Source organism: Andrena cerasifolii, chromosome 5 (assembly GCF_050908995.1).
Source record: "Andrena cerasifolii isolate SP2316 chromosome 5, iyAndCera1_principal, whole genome shotgun sequence".
In the NCBI taxonomy this organism is placed as follows: domain Eukaryota; kingdom Metazoa; phylum Arthropoda; class Insecta; order Hymenoptera; family Andrenidae; genus Andrena; species Andrena cerasifolii.
Genome location: NC_135122.1, coordinates 11,665,182 through 11,687,046, shown reverse-complemented (window position 1 = coordinate 11,687,046; position 21,865 = coordinate 11,665,182). Strand labels below are relative to the sequence as shown.

General features: G+C 43.8%; 1 protein-coding gene and 1 long non-coding RNA gene across 4 annotated transcripts in view; one reads left to right on the top strand and one right to left on the bottom strand.

Moving 5' to 3' along the window:
* The window catches only part of Schip1 (Schwannomin interacting protein 1), a 39,157-nt gene extending 18,888 nt beyond the window's left edge, over positions 1 to 20,269 (top strand). For 2 of the 3 annotated variants that reach the window (XM_076813379.1, XM_076813380.1), the window contains exons 6-11: positions 182 to 719; positions 2,070 to 2,167; positions 12,074 to 12,185; positions 13,159 to 13,517; positions 14,407 to 14,618; positions 16,637 to 20,269. In XM_076813379.1, coding sequence (XP_076669494.1) covers positions 182 to 719; positions 2,070 to 2,167; positions 12,074 to 12,185; positions 13,159 to 13,517; positions 14,407 to 14,618; positions 16,637 to 16,796 — 1,479 coding nt within the window. In that variant the 3' untranslated portion in view covers positions 16,797 to 20,269. Of the gene's footprint in view, positions 1 to 181; positions 720 to 2,069; positions 2,168 to 12,073; positions 12,186 to 13,158; positions 13,518 to 14,406; positions 14,619 to 14,680; positions 14,986 to 16,636 lie in introns of those variants that run through there. The other variant, XM_076813381.1, reaches the window with a different exon arrangement.
* LOC143369459 (uncharacterized) lies at positions 14,778 to 19,523 on the bottom strand. Its single transcript, XR_013085412.1, has 2 exons — positions 19,387 to 19,523; positions 14,778 to 19,316 (listed from the first exon to the last, which is right to left on the bottom strand). It is a non-coding gene; the product is annotated as an uncharacterized LOC143369459 (long non-coding RNA).
* Positions 20,270 to 21,865: the final 1,596 nt, after the last annotated feature.

Sequence of the window (21,865 nt, the reverse complement as noted above, 5' to 3'; positions counted from 1 at the left end):
GATTTCTGATTTCACATTTCAGATTTGAAATTTCCAATTCCAAATTTCATACATCTCTCTGTACAAATTAAAGAAATACACAAGAGCCTCTAACTCCGATAGTCTCTCTGTACGTTCGCTACTCCGTGTTCTTGCACCGGCCACGAGAAGCAAGGGGCTGACGAGCATTCTCGTTTTTCAGACGGAGGATATCGTAGTGGAGCACATCGACCTGATACGCGAGGCAAAGGAGTTGCCTCGCCAGGCCCGTTCCAAAATAGGCAACCGTGAGAGCGTCACGTCGAACGGCTCGGCCGACGACGACACGGAGAGCAGCACCGACACCGACAGCTCTCCGGAGGAGCAGCCCACGTACACGAAGCTCGAGGAGATCGACCTGCTCTCGAGCATCGGCCGCGACATCGGGGTCGACCTCGAGAAGTACGTGCAACCGGTGCCGGACGTGGTTGCCATGGAAGCGCTGGACCGTCCCATCCACTCATCCCCGCGGTCCTCCTCCGCCATGAGCATGATGATGAAAGAGGGCATCGAGGACACGAACAAGCTGCTGGATCGCGAGCTACCGGACGCGTCGAGCGCGGACAGCAGGAAGAAGGAGAAGATGGCCAGGAACCAGGCGAAGAGGAGGCAGCAGCAGCAGCAACAACAGCAACAGCTGAGGATGTCGAACGCGCAGAGGCGCCCTGACAAGAGGAGGGCTGACGCTGACAATGGGCCAGGTGGGTCCGGTTGCTCCATTTTATTTGGGGTTCTTTGGTCCTTTCGTTGGCTTTTTTTTAAGCAACTAGTGGCGGGCGGGGTTTAAGGGTACTAGGTTTTTGTCGAAGACGAAGCATTTCTTTTTCATTTAATTACAAACAAATAAATTGATGCTGGGACTTGTACTTTGACAGAACGTTTATTAACATCACAAGCTTTAAAAAAGCATGTTTGTTTAGCCAAAATATTAGTGAAAAGTATATGCTAACAAGCATGTATTTCTTAAGTTTATGATGTTAATAAACATCGTATCAAAGAACAAGTCCCAGCTTCGATTTATTTATTTGTAATTAATTGAAAAAGAAATTCTTCATTTTCGACGAAAATGGTTGCCTAGTATCCTTAAGGGAATACGGTGGTTGTATATTAGAAAGTTTTTAAGTCCCGATGGGTTTGGAACTCTTGGAAGGTAGAGAAGAAATTCAGACGTTACGTCGAGCAGTTTCGATGCGTCGTTGCGCTTGTAATCTTCCGCGAATGGAAACGGAAGTTTCTACTCTGGATCCCACTTAATGTCACGGAAACGCGGCTGCGTTTAATTCACTGTTGCCCAAGAGAAGTGAAATTTTACGGTGCAGGAGCGTAGAAGACAATAAGGCGCATGTGACTGCAGCGCGTGAACCTCGATCCCAGCGTAACTGGGGAACGCGTAATCGTCAAACTTGCTCCCCGTTTTTCACGCGCGCCGTCGAGGAAGCCTACACGATTAGCGTAATCTCTGGGACAATAAAGGCACCTCGACGTATCTATTATACATGACACGTTTCTTTCACCATGGCTGCCATTTACGCCTCTCATTCCCTAGTATTCTCTTGCGCTTGCCGCGGTACCTCGGATTTCACGCTGTGATCGTGTAAAATAAATTTTAGCAGTTCGAATTACTCGACATCAAATTCTGTTTAAAATTCGTGGAGAGCTTCAACTTCAGAAGAATATTCCATTTCGAACAGCGATCTAAAAGAGAAGGGCGGAAAATGAAAAAATGAAGCGTTCCAAACTCTTCAGCTTTAAATATAATTAAAATTTTTAAAATCGTGGAAAGCTCGGTAGCTTCGACTTCGAGATAATATTTAATTTCGAATATTGGTCTAAAAGAGAAGACCTGAAAAATGAAAAAATTCCAAACTCTTGAATCTTTAATTTAATCTAAAATTCGCGAAAAGTAGGTTCAACTTCGGATGATTATTTAATTTAAAACAGAAGAATTGAGAAACGAGGATGCGAGGTGATAAATGAACCGTGGAATTGAGAGACAGAAATTAATTTATTCCCAGTTCGATAAATTTACCTATAATCTTGTTTCTTTGCAGGCGGCTTCGACGTCTACAATATCGAAACGGCGATGCCAAAGATCGACTTGGACGCGATCGAGTCCCACTTGAGAGCAGCCCGCGAAGAGGAACGACGGGTGAGTGGAGACTGTTCCCGTATAATTGCTTGATACACCGCAACGTTTTTGCCGCGATTTTGAGAAACGTCCGGGACGAGCGAGCTGAAAGCAAATAATCGTCGAAAGCAAGGAAAGTTTCGTGCGTAGAAATTGGTTTCTCGTTTTACACGCCGGGGAACGGCGTCCAGCCTTTCACTTTGACACAGGGTATGTTAATTACGTGATATTTATTCGCATAGAGCTGCGCGATATTTGCATAGTAGTATTTAAAGACGCGTTTTGTGGGCGTGCAGCATGCACCCCGAGAAACGATATTCATTAGAGATTCATTGACTCTTGACGCAACGCACAACTCAATTTTCACACTTATCGAACTGTGTTAATTACTTTAATACTTATTATAAAAAAAAAACAATGTCAGTGCAGTTAGGTATTTTTCTATTACATAACTAGAAAGGGGCTAAGAAATTAAGCAAGAGGTCGTTATTAGCTGAACCTATATAATTACACTATTCTTTTAAAAATCGTTAAAATTTACCCCACCAAAATTTCACGTGAACAACAAAAAAAATACATATTTGGACCCCCAGAGCTAGAGTGCGTTAAGTCCACGTTTCTAAAAAAACTGCATTTCACATGTTTCCCGTCTGAAATTTGTCCCTCCTTCGGAAACGCGTGAAATGCCATTTTTCAAACGCGTGGACTTAATGCGCTCTAGCTCTGAGGTCCAGGTATGTGAAAAGAAGTAACGCAAGGCTGAACCCTCGATTTCGCTCCACTCGAAGAAAGAACTCCCCGACGCGACGAGAAAGAAATCGAGTTACTTTAAAAAAGCCACCGCCGGTTCGAAATTTTCCTCGCTCTTGCCCTCCGATGGGTCGATGAAATATTCATGGAGCGTCGCTCAGATAAGCGTTATCGCCGAGCGAATAGGAATATACGTGGAAACAAGCAGCGAATAAATACGAGGTGGGAAACGTATATAATTGCACGGCACTCGTATGGAGAAGGTGGCATAATCAGCGGCGGAGGACGGGCTGGAGAAAAACGGACCTGGTCGATGTTCCCGCGGATAGAAACGGCGCGATAAAACTGAATGAACACTCACACGCGACGAGATTGAATCGCTCTCGTCGAAGGCCGGGATCTACGTGTACGCCGGCTCGTAATCATAAATGTTGCATGCCTGATAAACTCTGACTCGGTTCGTCTAAATAAAGCGGCAAAGGATGCGGTGGGCGGTTGCGCGGAGATAGCAGGCGGCCACATCGATCCGCGGTGAAAAATATGCTCCCGAGACTCCAGGAGCTCGTTGCTTAATTGCAATTCAAACGAATGCGCGTAGAGTACGGCCACTCGCAGGCTCGTGAGATGGTGATGTCAGAAGGGCGACGAATTGTGCGAGACACTACCTTGCTTTTGGCTTTTCAACCCTGGATTGACATTACTTCGTCATTACAGAACTTTCATCTGTAGATATGCGATTGATTTTTGGGAAATAATCTGGCAGGGGCTGTATGTAGAAAGGGAACCAATGATCGAATTAACTTGGAGAATTAAGAGGGATACTCTTTATTTATAGGGATCGTATGGCACTTGAATTAAGGGATGAGACCACCTTGGCCAGGTCAAGAAATACCGCACCTTTGGGGATTTATTTCTAAATCACAAAGACTAGGTTCGATTAATATTGTAATCGATATTTCAGGTTTTACCTGACTTTGATTACTGATTTTTGTACACTCAGCTTTTGGCTTCAAACTGTAGGTATTTTGTTATTTTTCTAACCACTCGAAAAAAGTAAACATCGGCCGATAGACAACTTAGTTTCATTTAATATTCTTTTTATTTAATATTCTTCCCTGTCCACAATTTTGTTTCAAAAACCTGTTCATCAAAAATAACGTACACCGTCGTATTTGTTTTTAAAGAAAACTTGGAAAAAATATTGTACATATTATTCAAAGGTGTCTATATTTATCCAAAAAATTTAATCGAAAAAAGTATTTTTTATCAGTTAGAAATAAATTCCCAAAGATGCGGTGTTTCTTGACCCGGCCAAGGCGGTTGAACCCCTTAAGGGGACCTTCCGGTCTAGAGCCCCAAAAAATAGGCGATCTTTAGGAATTAATTACAGGAAAACTACTATATATAATTTAATGTGACGTCTTGCATTGTAATAACTCCAAAAAAACATATCAGAACACCTACTGAAACCGCTCCTAAAGCAACAAAATCGACTCCTTCTTAATCGAACATGGAACTAATACGCGCGCAAACAAAAACCGTTTCCTATCGTCTAATAGCACGAGCACCCTCTCGCGAACTTGCCGCGGGAGCATTTTTCCAGTTCGAATTAATCCAATTAATTCGCAAGGCCGTTTATGCAAATGCCGGCCGATTCGAAGTTTAGAGTTCCGCCGCAATTACGCCCGTTCCTCGAATAACGGATCGAAGAGCTCGTTTAATCCACTTCTGCCAGGGGTGAAGTGGAGAGCAGGCAGATGCCTCGAACTCGCTTTCGAGATTTTAATTTCTACGCCGTTTTCGCCGCGAGCAGCGAAGAGGAGGAGGGGCCGTAATTTCGACGTGATGTTTCGCGCGAGGATTTTCTGGATTATTGACGCGGAAAATAAGGTCGACGAGGTTTACGCCCCCGTTTTTCGGGTCCCGATAGCGAGAGTCTCATTAAATCCGCAGACGATCTATACTTGTCGGCGCAATGTGTCCATTGTATGGAAATGGGGGAGCAGGAAACGGATGCCGGCACGAAGCCGATCAATGCATTGAATGCAACCGTCGGATATAGCGCCGCGTATCACGACACGTAAGATTTCGAGAGGCCTCGAGTGATAACGAAGAGAGAAGAAGAGAGATCGATATAACCGTGTGTTTTCCCACCGATTTTTCTTGTGTCTACGATCGGTGGAGTTTTCCAGCGGAGCTGCTGACTGGGGGGGTTGGTTCCTTCCTTTGACGAGTTGTTGGGAATTACGTAATTTGTGGACCATTCGGGATTGTATCGAAGGGGTTTTATTTAATTCTCTGTCGAGGGGAAATTTATTGTGTGCCAAAGTGCAACTTTGCAGTTGAACGACGATGAAAATTTATTCTATTACGTAGGAGGGAGTGTAGGAACAGATTTTTATAATTTTTCCAAGTGTTTCGGGAGCCACGGAAAAAAGTGCCGGGGCGATGGGACTCGAACCCACGATCTTCGGATCCACTGCGTACTGGCCTAACCAACTCCACCAAAGTCGCACAGTGGGACAAACTGCACTTTTTTGTGTCAAAATGGTAGAACTTTTGATAGAAATAAGATAGAGGCATGAATCTTTTTCCAGGTTAAAGCTAAGATGTTGCAGAATAAGGGGCGAATATTGAGAAAGTATGACAAACAAATTTTGCCCGTGAAAATCTAATTTAAGGACGACCCCTTATGGGGGTTCCTGACCCCACAGTATATTTGATAAGTGTTTGGTATTTCCATTTTAAGCGATACGTGTATCTTAATTGAGTTGTTGAGAAGCTAAACTAATTAACTGCACTCGTTCTGTAAGTTTCTCGATGTTGGAATCCCAGAACATGGTTAGTGCTTGATTTGCCGATTTTCTCATGGAATTTATCAGTCCGCCTTGCGAGAGGCTCAATTGCTGCATGAGAAAATCTCTGCAGGGCTATAGCGACGTTAATTTTATGCGCGGAGGGTAATTAACGGGAAAGTGCCGGAGGTTAAATGTACAGAAGGATTTTCTTCACTTGTGATCCACTTCTGAAAGGGTACAGTTACGTCTCGAGATAACGTATCGTTGCCCCTTAATAGTCGAAGCAGCCGTAGGTCAAGAGATTCGCATGAGCAGCCAAGTGAAACGCTTTGCGTACAACTTGCGAGTGATACACCATCTTGAACCGCAGCAATTCGAGGATCAGTTTCGAGGAAGGGAACCTGCGATCTACCCCTTTAAAATCAAAGTTCACCGTGTTAAAGTGGCAATCAAAGATTCAAACATTTCTTCCACCACGTGGCATGAAAAAAAGATCATCTGTAGCAAACGTACGTTCACTGTCAATCTTCTTCATCGACGCACTCAGGATTTAATCTTCTGGGAGCCGAGTTGAGGGGTTAATTTTAATGCAAATTTAGGTGTTTATACAAATCTATTTAAAGAATAAATTCCAGTCTTCTTTTCTTCTCGCAAAGCCCCATCCTTAGGGAGTGACCCTCATCCCCCTTTGGGTGCGCCACTGATCTTCAAATTTCCAAACTACGTTCTCCAAAACCTTCGCACTTGGATCTCGTAAATAGAAAACAGCTAGGTCCCGAACTTACATATTAATTGATTACACAGTCGAGATTGATTTCACAAAAAGAAAGTCTAGTAAAGTCAGGGGGCCCGCTGTATTTCAACGCTGCAATTTAATCCCCGCTAGATACGGAATGAGATCGATTAGCCACGCTCACGAGCGTTGATAGATGGAAATCGCGAGGTCGTGGATCGCAACAGGGATAGATAGAGCGTCAACGAGTGCCAAGCAATTTGTATCGATGCGCTTCGGGGCGTACCCACTGGCTAACAAATCCCGCCGTCCGCAAACGCAGAGCCCCGGCATCAAAGGAAGGCAGCCACTTTCACCGAGGACTGTGAGAAGCGGAGAGCTAGCCCAGCCTCCGTAGACGGCTCTCCACCACCTCCTTCGAGCAGCGAGCCTAACCGGAAGATCGGTTCGCCGCTCACTTGACTCGCTTTACGCCAGTCTCGCGTTGTTCGCGATTCGCGCCAGTCTTCCGTCGCGAGAAACGCGAGCGATCTTGCTGCAATTCCGGCGTGCCCTGTCACGGGAACGTGCGGGGGGAAAGTCAACGTCCTAATCGCGGAACGGCGCTCCTGGAATTAAGAAACGCCCGTCCTCGACGATCGATTAAAGAAGCCATCGGTTGGATCCTCGTTGAACTTTGGGCGAGCGCTTGGGAACTCGGAATAGGATCGATTTCGCGGACTAGAGTTTCACTTGAAGGAACACCGTGGCTATGTAATACCCTGCGGCTTCCGGGTGCGAGCCGCGTCCATTATTTGCGAATCCGTGTTTTGTCAGCGTTGCGGTCAGGCTGATCAGGGCCAGAGACATTGATATGTGCACGCCGCGATAGAGTGGAGATCGAGCAACCTTGTAGTGTCGTGGATCATCTGCAACAATTTGCCGTTTCTTTTTGTGGGGGAATCTTTGAGGATCGTGGTCGTTTAAAGTGCGTTTTTGGGGTGCTAAGACTGAAAGGTACTTCTGTGGCGATTCGATGGGTGTTTTGTTTGGGAGTGATTAAGGTGTACTTGAAACATGCTGTGGTAATTTTTGCAGTATAGTCGTCAATATGTGGGGACGATAAAATAATTCTCCGCGGAAAAATAATAATAATAATAATAATAATAGAGAGCATAAAAGAATAATAATAGAAAGCACAAAATAATAATAATAGAAACCAGAAAATAATAATAATAATAGAAACCAGAAAATAATAATAATAGAAACCAGAAAATAATAATAATAATAGAAGGCACAAAATAATAATAATAATCGTGTGCACTTCGAAATTGAAGACTGAAGTGCCGCAAGAAACTGCAATATTCCTTCGAACGATATCTCATTACGAAGCAATTAAATCACACTTCCGCTTCGCTGGCGTCTTCCGCGTGTCTCTCATTAATTAAAGTAATACAAACGCGCGGGCTCTTTGACGCGACGAATGAATGCGCGTACTCGTTCCGATTGTGTACAGAACCGAAGGAGTCAATACTCTATCGCGATCAAGGACTCCATGTCGAAGATCTCTGCTCTCCATCTGCTTTCCTCGGCACAGTGCGAAACGAACGAAAAGCAGTTTCTACGCGTGTGACTCGTATCGCCCGTTTTGGAGCCCCCGTCCAACATCGCGTGGTAAATAAAAAGAAAGTGGATCGTGGAAGATAAACCCAGTCCACTGCGTCGTGCCGCGAAGAGGAAATCATTCGAGAACTTGTACCGCGATATCTTCGGTCGCTTTAACAACTGGATATACGCTTAAATAATCTTTTCCGGGATCGTTTCCAACCCGTTGACTTTTTACCGCTGCCACGATGAGCGACTGCTGGTTTCTCGATGGAATCTCGGCTGTTATGCGTGCCCAGAGAAAGAAGAGATTGTGCAAATGAAGTGAAGGGAGAGTGCGCGCTGCTTCGAGGACATAAACAATCGAGGAGGCTGTCGAGTGCCTAAAAACCTGGGGGAAGTAGAGCGAAGACTGAAAATATGGGTAGCAGCAGCAAGGCGAGGAAGCATTACAAAAAGGACTCACCTTTCGTGACAGACCTTTACACCTTCACTTACGATGACTCCGATCTTGTAAGAGTGACCTTTCGACATCGACGCGATGAATGGCGACGGAGAAGTTATTCCGCGTCTGCTTCATCTTTACCCTCGCACGAAGCACTCATAAATTTACAATTCAAAACAGTGCTTCCATCGTAGAATACGTTCTTCTAAGGCTCTCGTAACTTCTGCGAGAAAATTCACGCACTTTATTGGAAGTTCTTTTCACAGTAATTGAAGAGTCCTCACAGAAGACACTGTAAGTGCCAAAAATAAAATAAAATTTATACGAAAATGTTCCCGATCGAATAAAAGTTACTTCAACTTTAGATTATTCGACGAATAAAGTTAATTTTTTTACTCGACGAGAGTTTATTCGTAAAGTTTTTATTGAAATGAAATTAAAATTAAAGGTAAAATTTTCACTTAAATAAAATTAAAATTAAAGGTAAAATTTTTACTTAAATAAAATTAAAATTGAAAGCAAAATTTTTACTTAAATAATATTTCGAGTAACGAATAAATGTGAAAAAAATTATTCGTCATGTGTCGAATAAAGTTAACTCGGGTCACAAAATGTAAAAAAAAAATACAAATTTTACCCATCTCTGTACTACAGTATAGAATATGATTTTTGGCACTTACAATGCTTTTTTACTAAGGCTCTTCAATGTTAGAAGAGCCTCGTAATAGCAATTACTTTTGCTTAAATGAAAAGAATGCCTCTTTCTCTTAACAATATATTACGTCAAAAGTGTACCGTTGTTTTATCAGCACCAACCAGAGTCGAAGACCCAGTATTTCTATACAAAGAAAAAAGGGACAGCTGTAAGCGTGCGGAAAGCGAGAAGAAAGAATTTGTTTCAGCTATAGGATATCGACGACGAAAGCATTGTTTCGCTGACCCTGCTCGACAAATCGTTTCCTGCGCTTGTTGTCGTCCCGTGGAAGGTTGACGACCCACACGATTCGATGCATCGAAGGGTGAAAGTGGGTCGTGGGCCTGCAAGTGCAGGGGAATTAATTTTCGCATTCTCCTTGGGCTAATTCCTCCAAAAAAAAGAAGTGGTTTTGAAAATTCAATTAACGATGTTCGAAAACTTCTTCTACATTTTTCTTCGTAGTAATATTATTATTAACAGTATATTTAGTTAATTGCAGATTTCTTTCTTTCTTTGTTTACAATATAAATAAAACGAAATACATTACGGCACACGAGATTATAAACCACTAAAACACCAGAAACAAAATAAAAATTACCCGATAACTGGAATATCGCAAAATCAGGAATTGAGTAGGTAACTGAACAAGTAAAAGAAATTATCATATCTTACCATAGAGGACTCCAAGCAGTTCAGACCTAAACACATTGATGTTCCGTGCAAAAATGTCTAATCTGCCATTATAATTATTTCGTTAATAGTGTCCCAAAAGTGTCTGAAAAATTTGAAAAGTATTTCAGTGTAATTTGCCTTTGCAACGCGATTATTCATAAAATCTAAAAATCTGCGGGTAAAAGAAATTTCTCGATATGTCACGGACTTGGATAAATGGTAAAGGACAAATCATTTTCAAAGGGAAATTCTGAATGTCGGTAAATCCCCGTGGTCGAGACTGCGATTGCCATATTGAACTTCACCTTCGCGGGCCAATGAATCCATTCCACTCGACTGGCCCAGTCGATGTCAGTTTACATCAGCTTTGGACATAGTGAATATTGAAATTTCAATACCACGAAGTTCGGGAATCTTGGTCGAATTTATCTAAGTCGAAGGCTTCTATAAACTTAAAGCCGAGAATATTTCATTAAAAAGTTACCCTGCTTGCACAAAAAATTGGAAAGCGTTAAAAGAGAAAGGGGCATTCCCAAAATTCCTCGACTGAAGATTTTTTCTTTAAATTACGCTCAAAAAGTGGCAAAAACTAATCAAACCTACAATTCTGCTAAAAAAAAAACGAGTAAAGTTCTGGCTAAAGAGAAATTGAACTCCGAAATGCTTCGGGGGTAACGTCGCCACGTTTCATAAATGAAAATCTCCGTCGCCATTCGTGTAGTGGAAAGTCACATATCCCGTCGATGCCCTGTAATCGATTACCGAGCCGGCTTTCATTTCTGGGGCATCAGGACGACGATAAAGAGCCCGTCAAGGAACAGCCGAAGTCAGAAGGGACGATTGCATCGCTCCAGAAATCCGACGAAACGAAGGAGGCTGAAAGGGAAGATCTTGTCGCTCGATTTGATAGAGTCGTACGGGGAGATCCAGATGAAACTCTTCAGGTGTGACTTCGGGCAATCGTATGGCCACCCTCAGAATTTTCAGCAACCGCAGCCGCGATAAGACCCGAAATTGCGGTTTAAGGAACGCTAGCTGAAAGAACATTTCAGCCCAACATTTTGAATTTCGTTTGGCATTCGAAATGTAGAATTTTTTAATCTTTTCTTTTATACTTTCGAATGGAATCCTGTAAGCTGATTTAACACTAGAGCTACCAACAATATTAATGTGGACCTATTTCTACCAAACCAGTCGAAATGACTGGTTATTTATGTAATACGTTATGTAAGGAAAATAAACCTTTATTCATATATTTTTAAAAAATTTTAATATTATATATATATATATATATTTGTACTACTTAGAAATACACTTTTTTCATACTTAAAAATGGTAAATTTATTATCAAATTTAAAACCAGTCTGGTTTGGTAGGTCTAGTGTTATTGGGTGTGAAAAGTACCTATATGAATCATAGAGTAGATTAAGTTTGGTGGTCTAAGTAGTAGCATTATGTATTCAGGACGTCTGGTCACTTACGTCTGCTTTCACTGAATCTGTCACGCTACATATTCGTCAACGTATCTGCTGTTCCCTAGTAAGTGGTCTGGCAATAATGTTTTTACTGTGATTCTGTACACTTTCACATATTTTCCTCTAAAGGGGTGTTGATATAATAATGTTATTATGATATTATGGTGAAGTGAATAGGGTACGATATACGACTGGAACGTAAGTACCTACTTGGATTCAGAGAGTAAAAGTATCGAACACTTGAGACGAAATACATAATGTAGTTTACTATGTATACGCAGCATGTTCTTAGAAATTACAGAGTCAAACCTATTTCTGAAACTCATCAGCTATAAACTTGACGCGTAGAAACGACCTCTTGGTTCTAGCCCAATAAACCCACCGTTTTGTGTGTCTGTTTTTTGCAATAGTCGTCGAGATTTCGAAAGTAATCGTCAGAATTTCGAAAATAATCGTCAGTCCTTGCGCTTACCCGAGTAATGGATAATAAAGGGTGTCTGAAAGGGTTGCGAAGAAGTTCCACGCGCCCTTAGATTAATGGGAAATCCATTACACCTCTCCCCGCTGATAATTCGCGGCGCATTACACAGTGCCGTTACCAGAAACACGCTGTCAATCTCATTAATGGGCTCACCTCCCACGCGCCACTGATTCCGATACAATTCGAGGAAGAGAGCCGCGAAACTTTGGGGGCTTAGAGCACCGAGGGGGCTTCCGTCCACCGGGTGTAACAAGTAATCACACTTCAGACGGCCTCCTCTGTCTGTTCACAGCGACGAAACGACCGCGAAGAGATTCGCAGGAGGCTAGCGATGGGTCCAGACGCTGAAGACTTGCGCGCTGAACGCGGAAGAAAGCCGAGCCTTCAGTCGCGGCTTCAAAGCGGTCAGTATCACTCGCACCCTTCGCGACTGCGAACAACCTGCCTCCGCGACACGTCCCCCTCGCATATTCGGCAGCACATCTGCTCGCGGTCGTGCTGCAAACGTGATTGTTATTGACAAATGAAGAGGGGGTACGTTTCGCGGCCCTGAAAAGCAAAATGATAGAGTAACAAAAAAGACTGGTGAAAATTTTGCAATCGATCGTGAATATCGTTTTTCATTTTGAGGAGTTTAATGGGGTGGATATTTAGTGAAGCGTTTGGAACGACACAGTCGCAAATTATGAGGCAATGACGGGGTACAGAAATTTCTAAGTGGTGGATGAAGTGAAACGTCGAGGTTTGATTTCGATATGAATTTTGCATAGGTTTTGAGATAATTGAAACTGATGTGCAACGCGTTATCGCTTAATGTGATCTGCAATTCATAATTGAAGCGAAGGCTTCGTCCGAAGATTGTTCACGAGGAGATTGGCGGTTTTAAATTTTCAATCCGAATGCCTGACTTTTACCCTGCGAGTGTTCTTCGTCCAGTAATCGGGAGTTTTGTTAAAATAGTATGAAATCGATATAAAGAGCAAGGAACTTGCAATACAGTTACTGAAGTGGTGTGAGCGTTACCTAAAAGGGGAATCACTGCAATATAAGTGATTGTTCGTTCAAACCCACGATATCTAAATAACAAACTTTTTAAACAACACACTTCAAAATACGCAGCAAATAAAACAGGCCATTCTCGGCAATCCACCACTAAAGAATACCAAACAAAAATAAAGAAAAATGTCACGCGAAACTTCGATACAAATTAACGTCTCAAAATATATGATCGATATCCAAACGCTTAAGGTTTAAAGCACCTCGCGTTCCACTTCGGAAGCTCTCATCACGAAGAGTTCCCTCAAACTGTGCCAGGATAAAGAGGAGTTAATTGGCGATTAAATAAAAAGAATTCTCACGAGTATCGTCTCTGTTTAGGCATGAATCTCCAGATCTGCTTCATGAACGAGACGCCATCTGACACGGAGTCCCCGTGCTCCGAGAACGATGCTTCGCCGGGATCCACCCCGACATCCCTGAACTCGAAGCAGCAGCAGAAGCAGCAGATCCCAGTCAGACCACAGGTGCTCACTCTTCCTCCTCTGAGGCTCGAGTCGGGCTCGAATTCGGCACCGATCGACGAGGCTGACTTCTTCGCCAGGCAAGCCAGATTACAGACGGAAGCGCGAATGGCCCTGGCGCAGGCCAAGGAAATGGCCCACATGCAGATGGAGGTCGAGAGGCAGAGGCTGAAAAAGAGTCCCATCACGGAGATGGTGCGATCCAGCCTGGAGAAAGTGGGTCCTCGTGCAATTTCTTATATCCTACTTCGCGTAAAGTTTAACGGAATGGAACCAGCGAGACTTATCATTCTGGCCAGCCTGTACTGTAGTCCGCTTCTGAAGAGAATGTTTAATTTGAATATCTTCTATTTTCCACGATACTATGGAGGAAATTAAAATTCTTTCTCAGGACACAGGGGCAGGTTTTGAGATTTCGTGGCCCCAGGCTAACAAGCGTCTGCCACCCTTTCTGTAAAATATTATCAAATATTTTAATTGAAAAGAGCCGAGGAAATTCAAAAAATAATTCAGTATCGCTACTCATATGTTTTTGCTAATTTGCTACGTGAAAACAAAGTGAATTGTTTTTAAAGCTGCCTCAAGATCCTGGGTTTACATATTTTCAAATTTTTTTCGCTCCCCAAAATTTCCTGCTCCCTACATTTGCCGCCCTTCAAAATTCGTCGCTCCCTAAAATTTGCGCCCCCAAATGTACTGCCTCTGAAAATTTGTCGCTTCCCAAAATTGCCGCTCCTCAAAATTTGCGCCTCCTAAAATATGTCGTTCCTCAAAGCTTTCTAGCCCTCAGGATATGTCGCTCCCAAAAATTGTCCGTCCTAAGCTGCAGTTCTATCTGCGATAGAAGTAGGGACAAAGCGTTTTGTATTAAAACCTTCGTCATGGTCCTCCGGCGAACAATCGAATCCTAATCCATCAAAATAGATTAACGTTTCTATTCTGAGTAGGTAGGTAGTAGACAAAGTCTGTGCCAACTGAAAGAAGAAACGGAATAAAATAGACCATAAAGAATAATCCCCGAAATTCAGGCAGCATTAAACGCTCGAATGCCGAAGAAGCAAGGAGGCCCTTCACTTGACAAACAATTTTCCAACGTTGTTCCCAGGTCGGCGTTCAATTAGGCGAGGACAGACGCCGGTTGTCCCGAGTACTCTTGACAGAGCTGAACGTGGCCCAGCTTCAGGTAGTGGCGAACGATCTGCACGCCAGGATCGCGTCGTTGAACGAGGCGCTGGTCGAAGGGCTGCTGAGAAGGGACGATCTCCACATGGAGCAAGATTCGATGCTCGTCGATGTCGAAGATCTCACCCGATACTTGTAAGTTGCTCCTCCGCCGAGGCTAAACCATTTGCTGCCAGTTCCTTTTGTTTTCAATGCAGTCTGGGGGCGCGCGCTACTCTCGACGCAATTAAGATTACTTAGAGAAAGAAAAGAACGCTCGTGGAAAAGACGCGTGGCCCCATTTTTTTCTCTCTCTCTCTCCCGCTGAATGCAAAGTAGAACGAGGACTCTTTAGGGCGAACGTCGATGCTTTCTCACACTGCGGCAACCATGATGTTTTTTCTGCTATTTAGACCCCTTTGCTCGGTTAATTATTCTGCACCCTCGCGTTGCCATCGGAAATAAAAGATTCTTGAAATAGAGGACGCATAAATCTACTTTTGTTAATAAATGTTGAGCGAGATGATTTGGAAAGTAATAAATTGAGGTACGATTGTGGGAAACAGCGTAACTCGAAGATTTTTTTTAATTGTTTCATGAGTCTATGGATTGGTAGTCTTATAATATTTGGTTTCGTTATTATTATTTACTAAATGATTTGATTAATACTGAAGGAGTTTAACTAATCGTTGCGATGTGGTAATCGAAACCTTGATCCAGTTTTAGTCTTTACAATCTTGTCGTGCTCACGCTGTTTCAAATTCTCTGATCAGTAATCGATTTCTTCAGTTGCACAACCCTTAAACAAGTGCCACATTGGATACTCAGAGTGAACCACAGAACTTGATGATCTTCAATTACTCGTCAACTGATTCTATGAAAAATGCTTCAAACAATAGTCCCAAATTGTTTCCCCTTTATCGAAATACGATGCTATTATGCAATTACATTGATTACAACGATCAACATTAATGTCCAACTTTTACTTAACAGAGAAATTAATTTACGATCTTCTCTACTCCAAGTATCATTTTATATTCCACTAGCAAAGTACCGGTGCTTCGCTTCGGTATTGATTAGTACTGCGCGTAAAACTTGGAGTTTGGAACTATTCTATAGCCTGTAGCAGTCCCATTAAAACAAAGATTCTTCTGGTATAAGGTTCATCGAAATGGGTTCAGTAGTTTTTGAGTTTTGCGCTTTCAAACATACATACACACATGGCACGAACATTTTTATGTACCATTTAGGTATAGATAGATATAAAAAGCCGAAAGTGCTCATTGTACATCGATAAAGATTCAAAGTACCGTCCTTCTTGGTACTATTTCTCACCAAACGAATAGTTGACGAGTAACATAAGTCCCGCAACTCACCCTGATTATCACCGACCTCCTCACACTTCTGTACCCTGCGCTTCTTCAACCTTTCACCACCGAAAGCGATACCAAACTGCACATCACACTTTCACTGAACGCTTCCCTCTGACAGCATGAGCGTCCGCAGGGAGGGACAAGGGGGTGCAGTCCCCCTTATTTTCAAAACCTAATCTTTATTAAGTTTATACTAAAGAAGTGAATATTTTTAAATTTAAATGTTAAATTAAATTGGCGCTACAAGAAGAGTTCAAACAAACAACCAATCGTCGTCTGTCAACTTGGCTGCTTCTCAAAGTTACCACCCACCCTGGAAAGAATCTGCGGACGCCCTTGCTTAACAGTATAGTACCTTGCAGAAATAGTGACCTCATCCCTTGTTACCGAAGTGAACTTATTTGGTCAGAATTTCCGCACGCCCCAATGTCTTAAGGTACTAATAAGGCGCTAAAATGTACTTAAGCCACCAGAGTCCAAAAAGTAGGTACACACGTACGCTGAGTACTTCCGTGGTCTCTTGACTTGCTGCCACGGCACTCAGGAAGCTACTCACTTCTCTCGCTTCCACATCAGTATATCTCTGCAAGGCACCACACCAGCTTACCACCTGAACTCTCATCTCCAGCTTGATTAAATTGCCAACTATATCCCTTTATCCTTTATCCCGCCACTGCCGTCCAGACATCTCGCAGCTTCCCCAACAATCCCAAGATCCTCCGTGCGAGGTATGGCAGAGCAGTTGTACTCGCCGGGCCCTGTCGCGCTACTAAACAGCTTCTGCTGCGTTCGCATGCACAGCGGTGCCAAGCAGGAGTCCCTGAAGAAGAAGCAGCAGAGCGCGCGGGACCAACAGCTACCGAGCAGGAGCTATCAGCAGGCGCAGGCCGCGCAGAACAAGCCGTCGTCGCTGAAGCCGAAGCTGGCGCACCGCGGTCTGGTCTCCCTGGTAAGGAAATAATGCCTCGCCGCGAGACTGCGCGGTCTCGTCGGAAATTAAACCAGCAGGATGCATCCTAGAGTACGCGTAGGTCCCCTCGATAGACCGAGGTCGGTTCAGGACGAACGAAGCCCAGACTTGCCGGAAAAAAGCGTAGCGCCGCGCTCGCAAAGCCCTCCCTGTCGGGCAGGGAGGAATTGTGATCCCGGAGCTGTAGCACCCGGTCCTCGGGCAGAAAGAAATAAATAGGGCCCTTGTTCTCGCGCGAAGCGACTAATCGAGACGGAACGGGGGTTCGACGGATGCCACCATCGCGAATCCTCCTCCCCCTTCGCGGATCATCGCTCCAGAGGGGGAGGGGCTTCACCCAGGATTTCCAAAATTTTTACAGTTTCGCCGTTATGGAGTGAAAGTAGAATATACGTACGTACATATATTCGTAGCCGGACACGTAGCAACGAGCAGGTCCCCTTAATCCTCACCCCTGATCGAGGCGGACACGTTTGTCTCTGTTGTTGCGGGATGCTCCTCCAAGTGGTCCGGCGTGGTTTCACTTAGAAAAGTCCGAGGCAGGTATTCTATATCCTGCTGATCGCGAGAGCGAAGGAATGTGGTTAGTGGAATGGGACTGATCGTAGTTGGATATGAAATAACAAGAGAAATAGTATTGGCGATAAGATTCAACGCCAGACCTCTTCAGTTTTCAGTCGTGGACGTTGCTGCTGTTCAGGCCCCGCTCGGGCCCTTTTGGCGCCATTTACTTATATTTACTTACATACGTATAAATTTTAAAGTATAAATTTTACTTATATTTTATATTTTTTCTGTTAGGTACTTTCTGTTTTTGTTTAGTGGTAACGCTTGATTCTCTACTCTGTGTCCTTTTTGCCTTCTTCTGTCACAAAATGGGTCTTACCTGTTCATTGAAAATAAATAAATAAATACTACAATATTTACTCGAGCTTTTTCACGACCTTATTCTGAATTTCTCATTCAGCTTGTAATATTTCATTTATAACTTTATTTTAAAAAATGTCATTTTGCGCCCCCTGTCAACCTCCCGCCCTGGACATTTGCCTATTTAATTTTGCCTACAGGGACGAGCTGGTCTGCTGGTGTTCAGATCTGTAGTGCCATAAATAGTAGAAACTTGTCACTCAATTAATACACTACTGTTCCTTCACGAACGAATCGTGAAACGTCACGCGACTTCACCCTGGAAGATGTCCAACGTTTTACCCTGAGTGGAAAAATTGGCAGATTCGCTTTGATATTCCTCGTTCGATGCGATTAGCAGGGCACCTTCGCACGAAGTCCAATGAAACACATTGAGGACATCCCGAACAACCGATCTCCGCCCTCCGCTCTGGTTATATCTTGCGGCCGTGCATGTTCCCCGAGTGTATCGCCTTTATAATGATAGCGTTTAAAATGGTAGAGCAGATCTCTTCTCTATGTTGTAAATAATCGAACACCGAGGTCCACGGTTTGGCTGAGACTTCTGCGCGCGTTCCTCCGTCGCTATGGAACAGGTTCTTTGTTCTAGACGAAGACATTTCTCTTGCGACAGGAGTAAATTGGCGCGCCAGGTGGCCGGGTGATGTACCACTGGGCCAATTCGCCCCTGTCCCTTCGCGTATCCGACCGTGGCCGCGACAGAACGACACGTTGCCGCGTATCGAACGATCCAGAGGCCTTCGAAAAGCAAAGCGGCTCGTCGGAGGGACCGACTCGCCGGCGATAGATGATTGTACAGGGGTGAAACACCTTCCGCGTGTTCTTTCACATCGCTCGAATGGAAACGTGTTTGCTCATCGATTGGAAATGGCTGCGGAGGAATTTTTATTTACTCGATGCTTGGAGCTGGCGCGTTTTCAGTGATCATGTATCGCAGTGACCTTGAGCGAGTTTGTCGTTCGCGACGACGGTCGTTGGAGCATCGTAAACGTAAAATGCGCGTTACGCGAGTAGAAGCTACTCGAAAAGAACGGACGAAGGGCGATCGTGGGAGATGCACTGAGTTTGTAACGGCTGATTGGTTCGTCGGGTTCGGTTGAACGTATGATTCAAAGGCGCACGAGCGAAGCGATGCAAATTGGGTATTCATTGGCACGTATGCAAAACGGGGAGATTTAAGGCGAGCGACGCGGTATGCGCGAGGGAAAGCGAAAGGAAGACAATTGCCACGAACGGGTATATTATACGCGTCGTTGTGAAACTTAACAATATACGTTCAAGATAGTCGATCCTCTCTTCTCTTTTCGAAAGGAGGGATACATGTGTTCTAAACTTGCATAATTTAATTCGTCGGGGTAAACGTGAATCAAAAGCGTGCACAAATAGAAACCTGCAGATCTTCGCCGATATTGTCGGGAGCTGGCACGTGACGCGTTGCTCCTCTCCCCGAAGTATACGCAAGCGTTCGTAGAAACTACCGTGCGAGAGAAACGGCTTCAATCATTTGTACATACACGTTTTTGTAATGCCCTCTGTACGCTGAGGAAGGACGTCTCTTTGATCGTTTCATGGATCTTAGGTGCACTGTGAAGAAGTAAAGATTTCTGAGTATGTGTAAAGCCAACAAACTGGAATTGCGCTGATTCCATCTTACCGATTCCATTTTGTATAAAGACACATGGGATCCAGGTTTCATTGGGATTCGATGTTGATTACTTGGCGTACACGCGGCGAAGAAATATAGAGGGAGTTCCCTTAGTCCCGGACGCTTAAGGTTCTTCTGAAGAAAAAAATAAGTTAAATGGATCTCCTTAGCCGTGCACACACGACTGGAACGTCGAACCGTATTGTTGTTTTTACTATCCCCTCTACGGTTCACGCGGAATAACAGCTCGGTAGCGTTCCAAGTATTCACAGATATAGCTGATGACCGGTATTTGGTACAGTCCGGCGTTAGGGGAACCCCCTCCTATCTACTTGGAAACGAAGGAGCGAAGTGGTTCGAAAAGTAAATCTATCCAACGTGTTTCAACATTATCGGTCCATTTATAATTACGAGGATTAATACTCATTTTTAGCGATATCTACTCACTTAAATATCACCAAAGAAACGAGCGCATTCCTTTTGTATCGCAATGCAATGGCAGCCATGAATGTACCATTAAGTACTCTGTTTAACGACTCGCTCGCGACTAAAATGCAAAGCGTTCCAAAAGCTACCATGCGTTTCAGTTAAATAGAATGACATCCGAGCGGGACGACTTTTTATACAAAGTAATAAACGTTAACTGGAGGGAGTTCGAATATCGAAGATCGGGTGTATCTTTGATTAAAAGGGGTCAAATGAGATTGAACTTGAGTGCTTCACCACATCCGCCATCTTGAGAAAGGACCGTCGAAGTATTTCGAAAACTGGAAATCCGAGGAGACGTTAAAACGCCTCGACGCTCGCATCGATTTAGCAAAATGTACGGCGGCTTCTGGGGCACCTTGCACCCGAATTTTGTACAGAAATATATGTATAATCGTGTCATCGAGACATTTGCTTGAAACTTACCCTACTTCACCAAATACCCGCTGACGTTTCGAAGCCCCTGTATTTAGGACCAGTCGTTTAAATAGTCCCACGCTGATTCGTTCCAGTGCTTGACACGAGGATGTGATCAATGTCGGACGAAGCAGTTAGCCAACGACAGAAAGGAACAGAAAACGAATTCCATATCCAGATTATCGGAGTACGGGAATGTGCGAGAGATCGGATTAGGCGGCGAGGTTAGCCATACGAATGTACAGTACATTCTCGTTATAAGCGCCACGCTCGGGGTGGCGGCGAATTGTACATACAACGCATGGCGCTGACGATTCTGAGCTGCAGATGGCGCGAGAGAGAGAGACAGGGCGTAGTGATCCTATAGGGAGTGAGCGGAACAACGTGTGTCGTCGCTGATTGGTTGCCGCGATTTTGGAGCAAAAGCGGAAGCAGCAGAGAAAGAAACTGTAAAAAAAAGAAAGAGACAGAAATGCTGATAGAAAGAGATAGAAATGCTGATAGAAAGAGGCAGAAATACTGACGGAAAGAGAGAAAGAAATACTAATAGAAAAAGATAGATATATTTATTTCCGGTTTTGTTCCAAGATGGCTGCGGTTATACCGATCACTCCCTAGAGGATCACTAACAGAGCGTAAGCATGTGAAAGACGAAGCAGGACAGAGTGTAAGCACGTGAAAGATAAAGCGAGAGAAAGTATCATGCTTTCACTCTTTCGTCGTAAACGGTAACCGGAGTTGGGCATTATTCGAATAAATCTTTATAAATAAAAATATAATAAAATTTTATTCGAGTAATGCTCAACTCTAACGGTACCGTTGTGTCGACTCTTTCGATCCCTCTCGCTCGCTCTCGATCGAAGGATTCCAAGAAGTGGTGAGGATAGCGACCGCGCATACAAAGCATAGTCGAATACACACGTTTATAACGAGAATTTACTGTATTCGAATAGGGACAACGGACTGGCATAAAGACGATACGAAGTGAGCGTCCCATCGTCAACCGCCCGTTGGAACGACCTTAGACTTAGCGAACGTAATCAAAAGTATATAATCGTGTACTTGAAACGGATTACTCGAGTTTTGTATAAAAGTATTCGCGTACTGACTTTCATGTATCCGTACTTAAGGGTCTACCAGGCACAGCGAGTCGATGAAGAGACGATAGGCAGCGTGTGCCCACGCGTATCGAATCTCCGATTCACCTGCGCGAATCTCTTGACGACGATACGAACTTATAAGTGAAAGTAATAACGAATAAACGGCGGAGCGTTTGGTCTCTGAGGAAAACGCCAGGTTATTCACCCCTTCGGAACGCTCGAGATGTTTATGTAACGTTTTATACTCTGTTTCTAACGAGGGCGAAGAATGAGGGGGTTACATACCCTTACCAGATCGGAAAATAGGGTCCTTTTTGTGATTTTTTTTTCATATAAAGAAACGTGATATTAAGAGGCCTTAAGAGAAGGGGCTGCTATGGCACAATTTCAAAATATATCAATTTCTTTTTGAAGAGAGTTAATTTATACGCAACAAGGTGTGTATCTTGATTTTTAAATATGACGTTTCTTTATATAAAACAAAA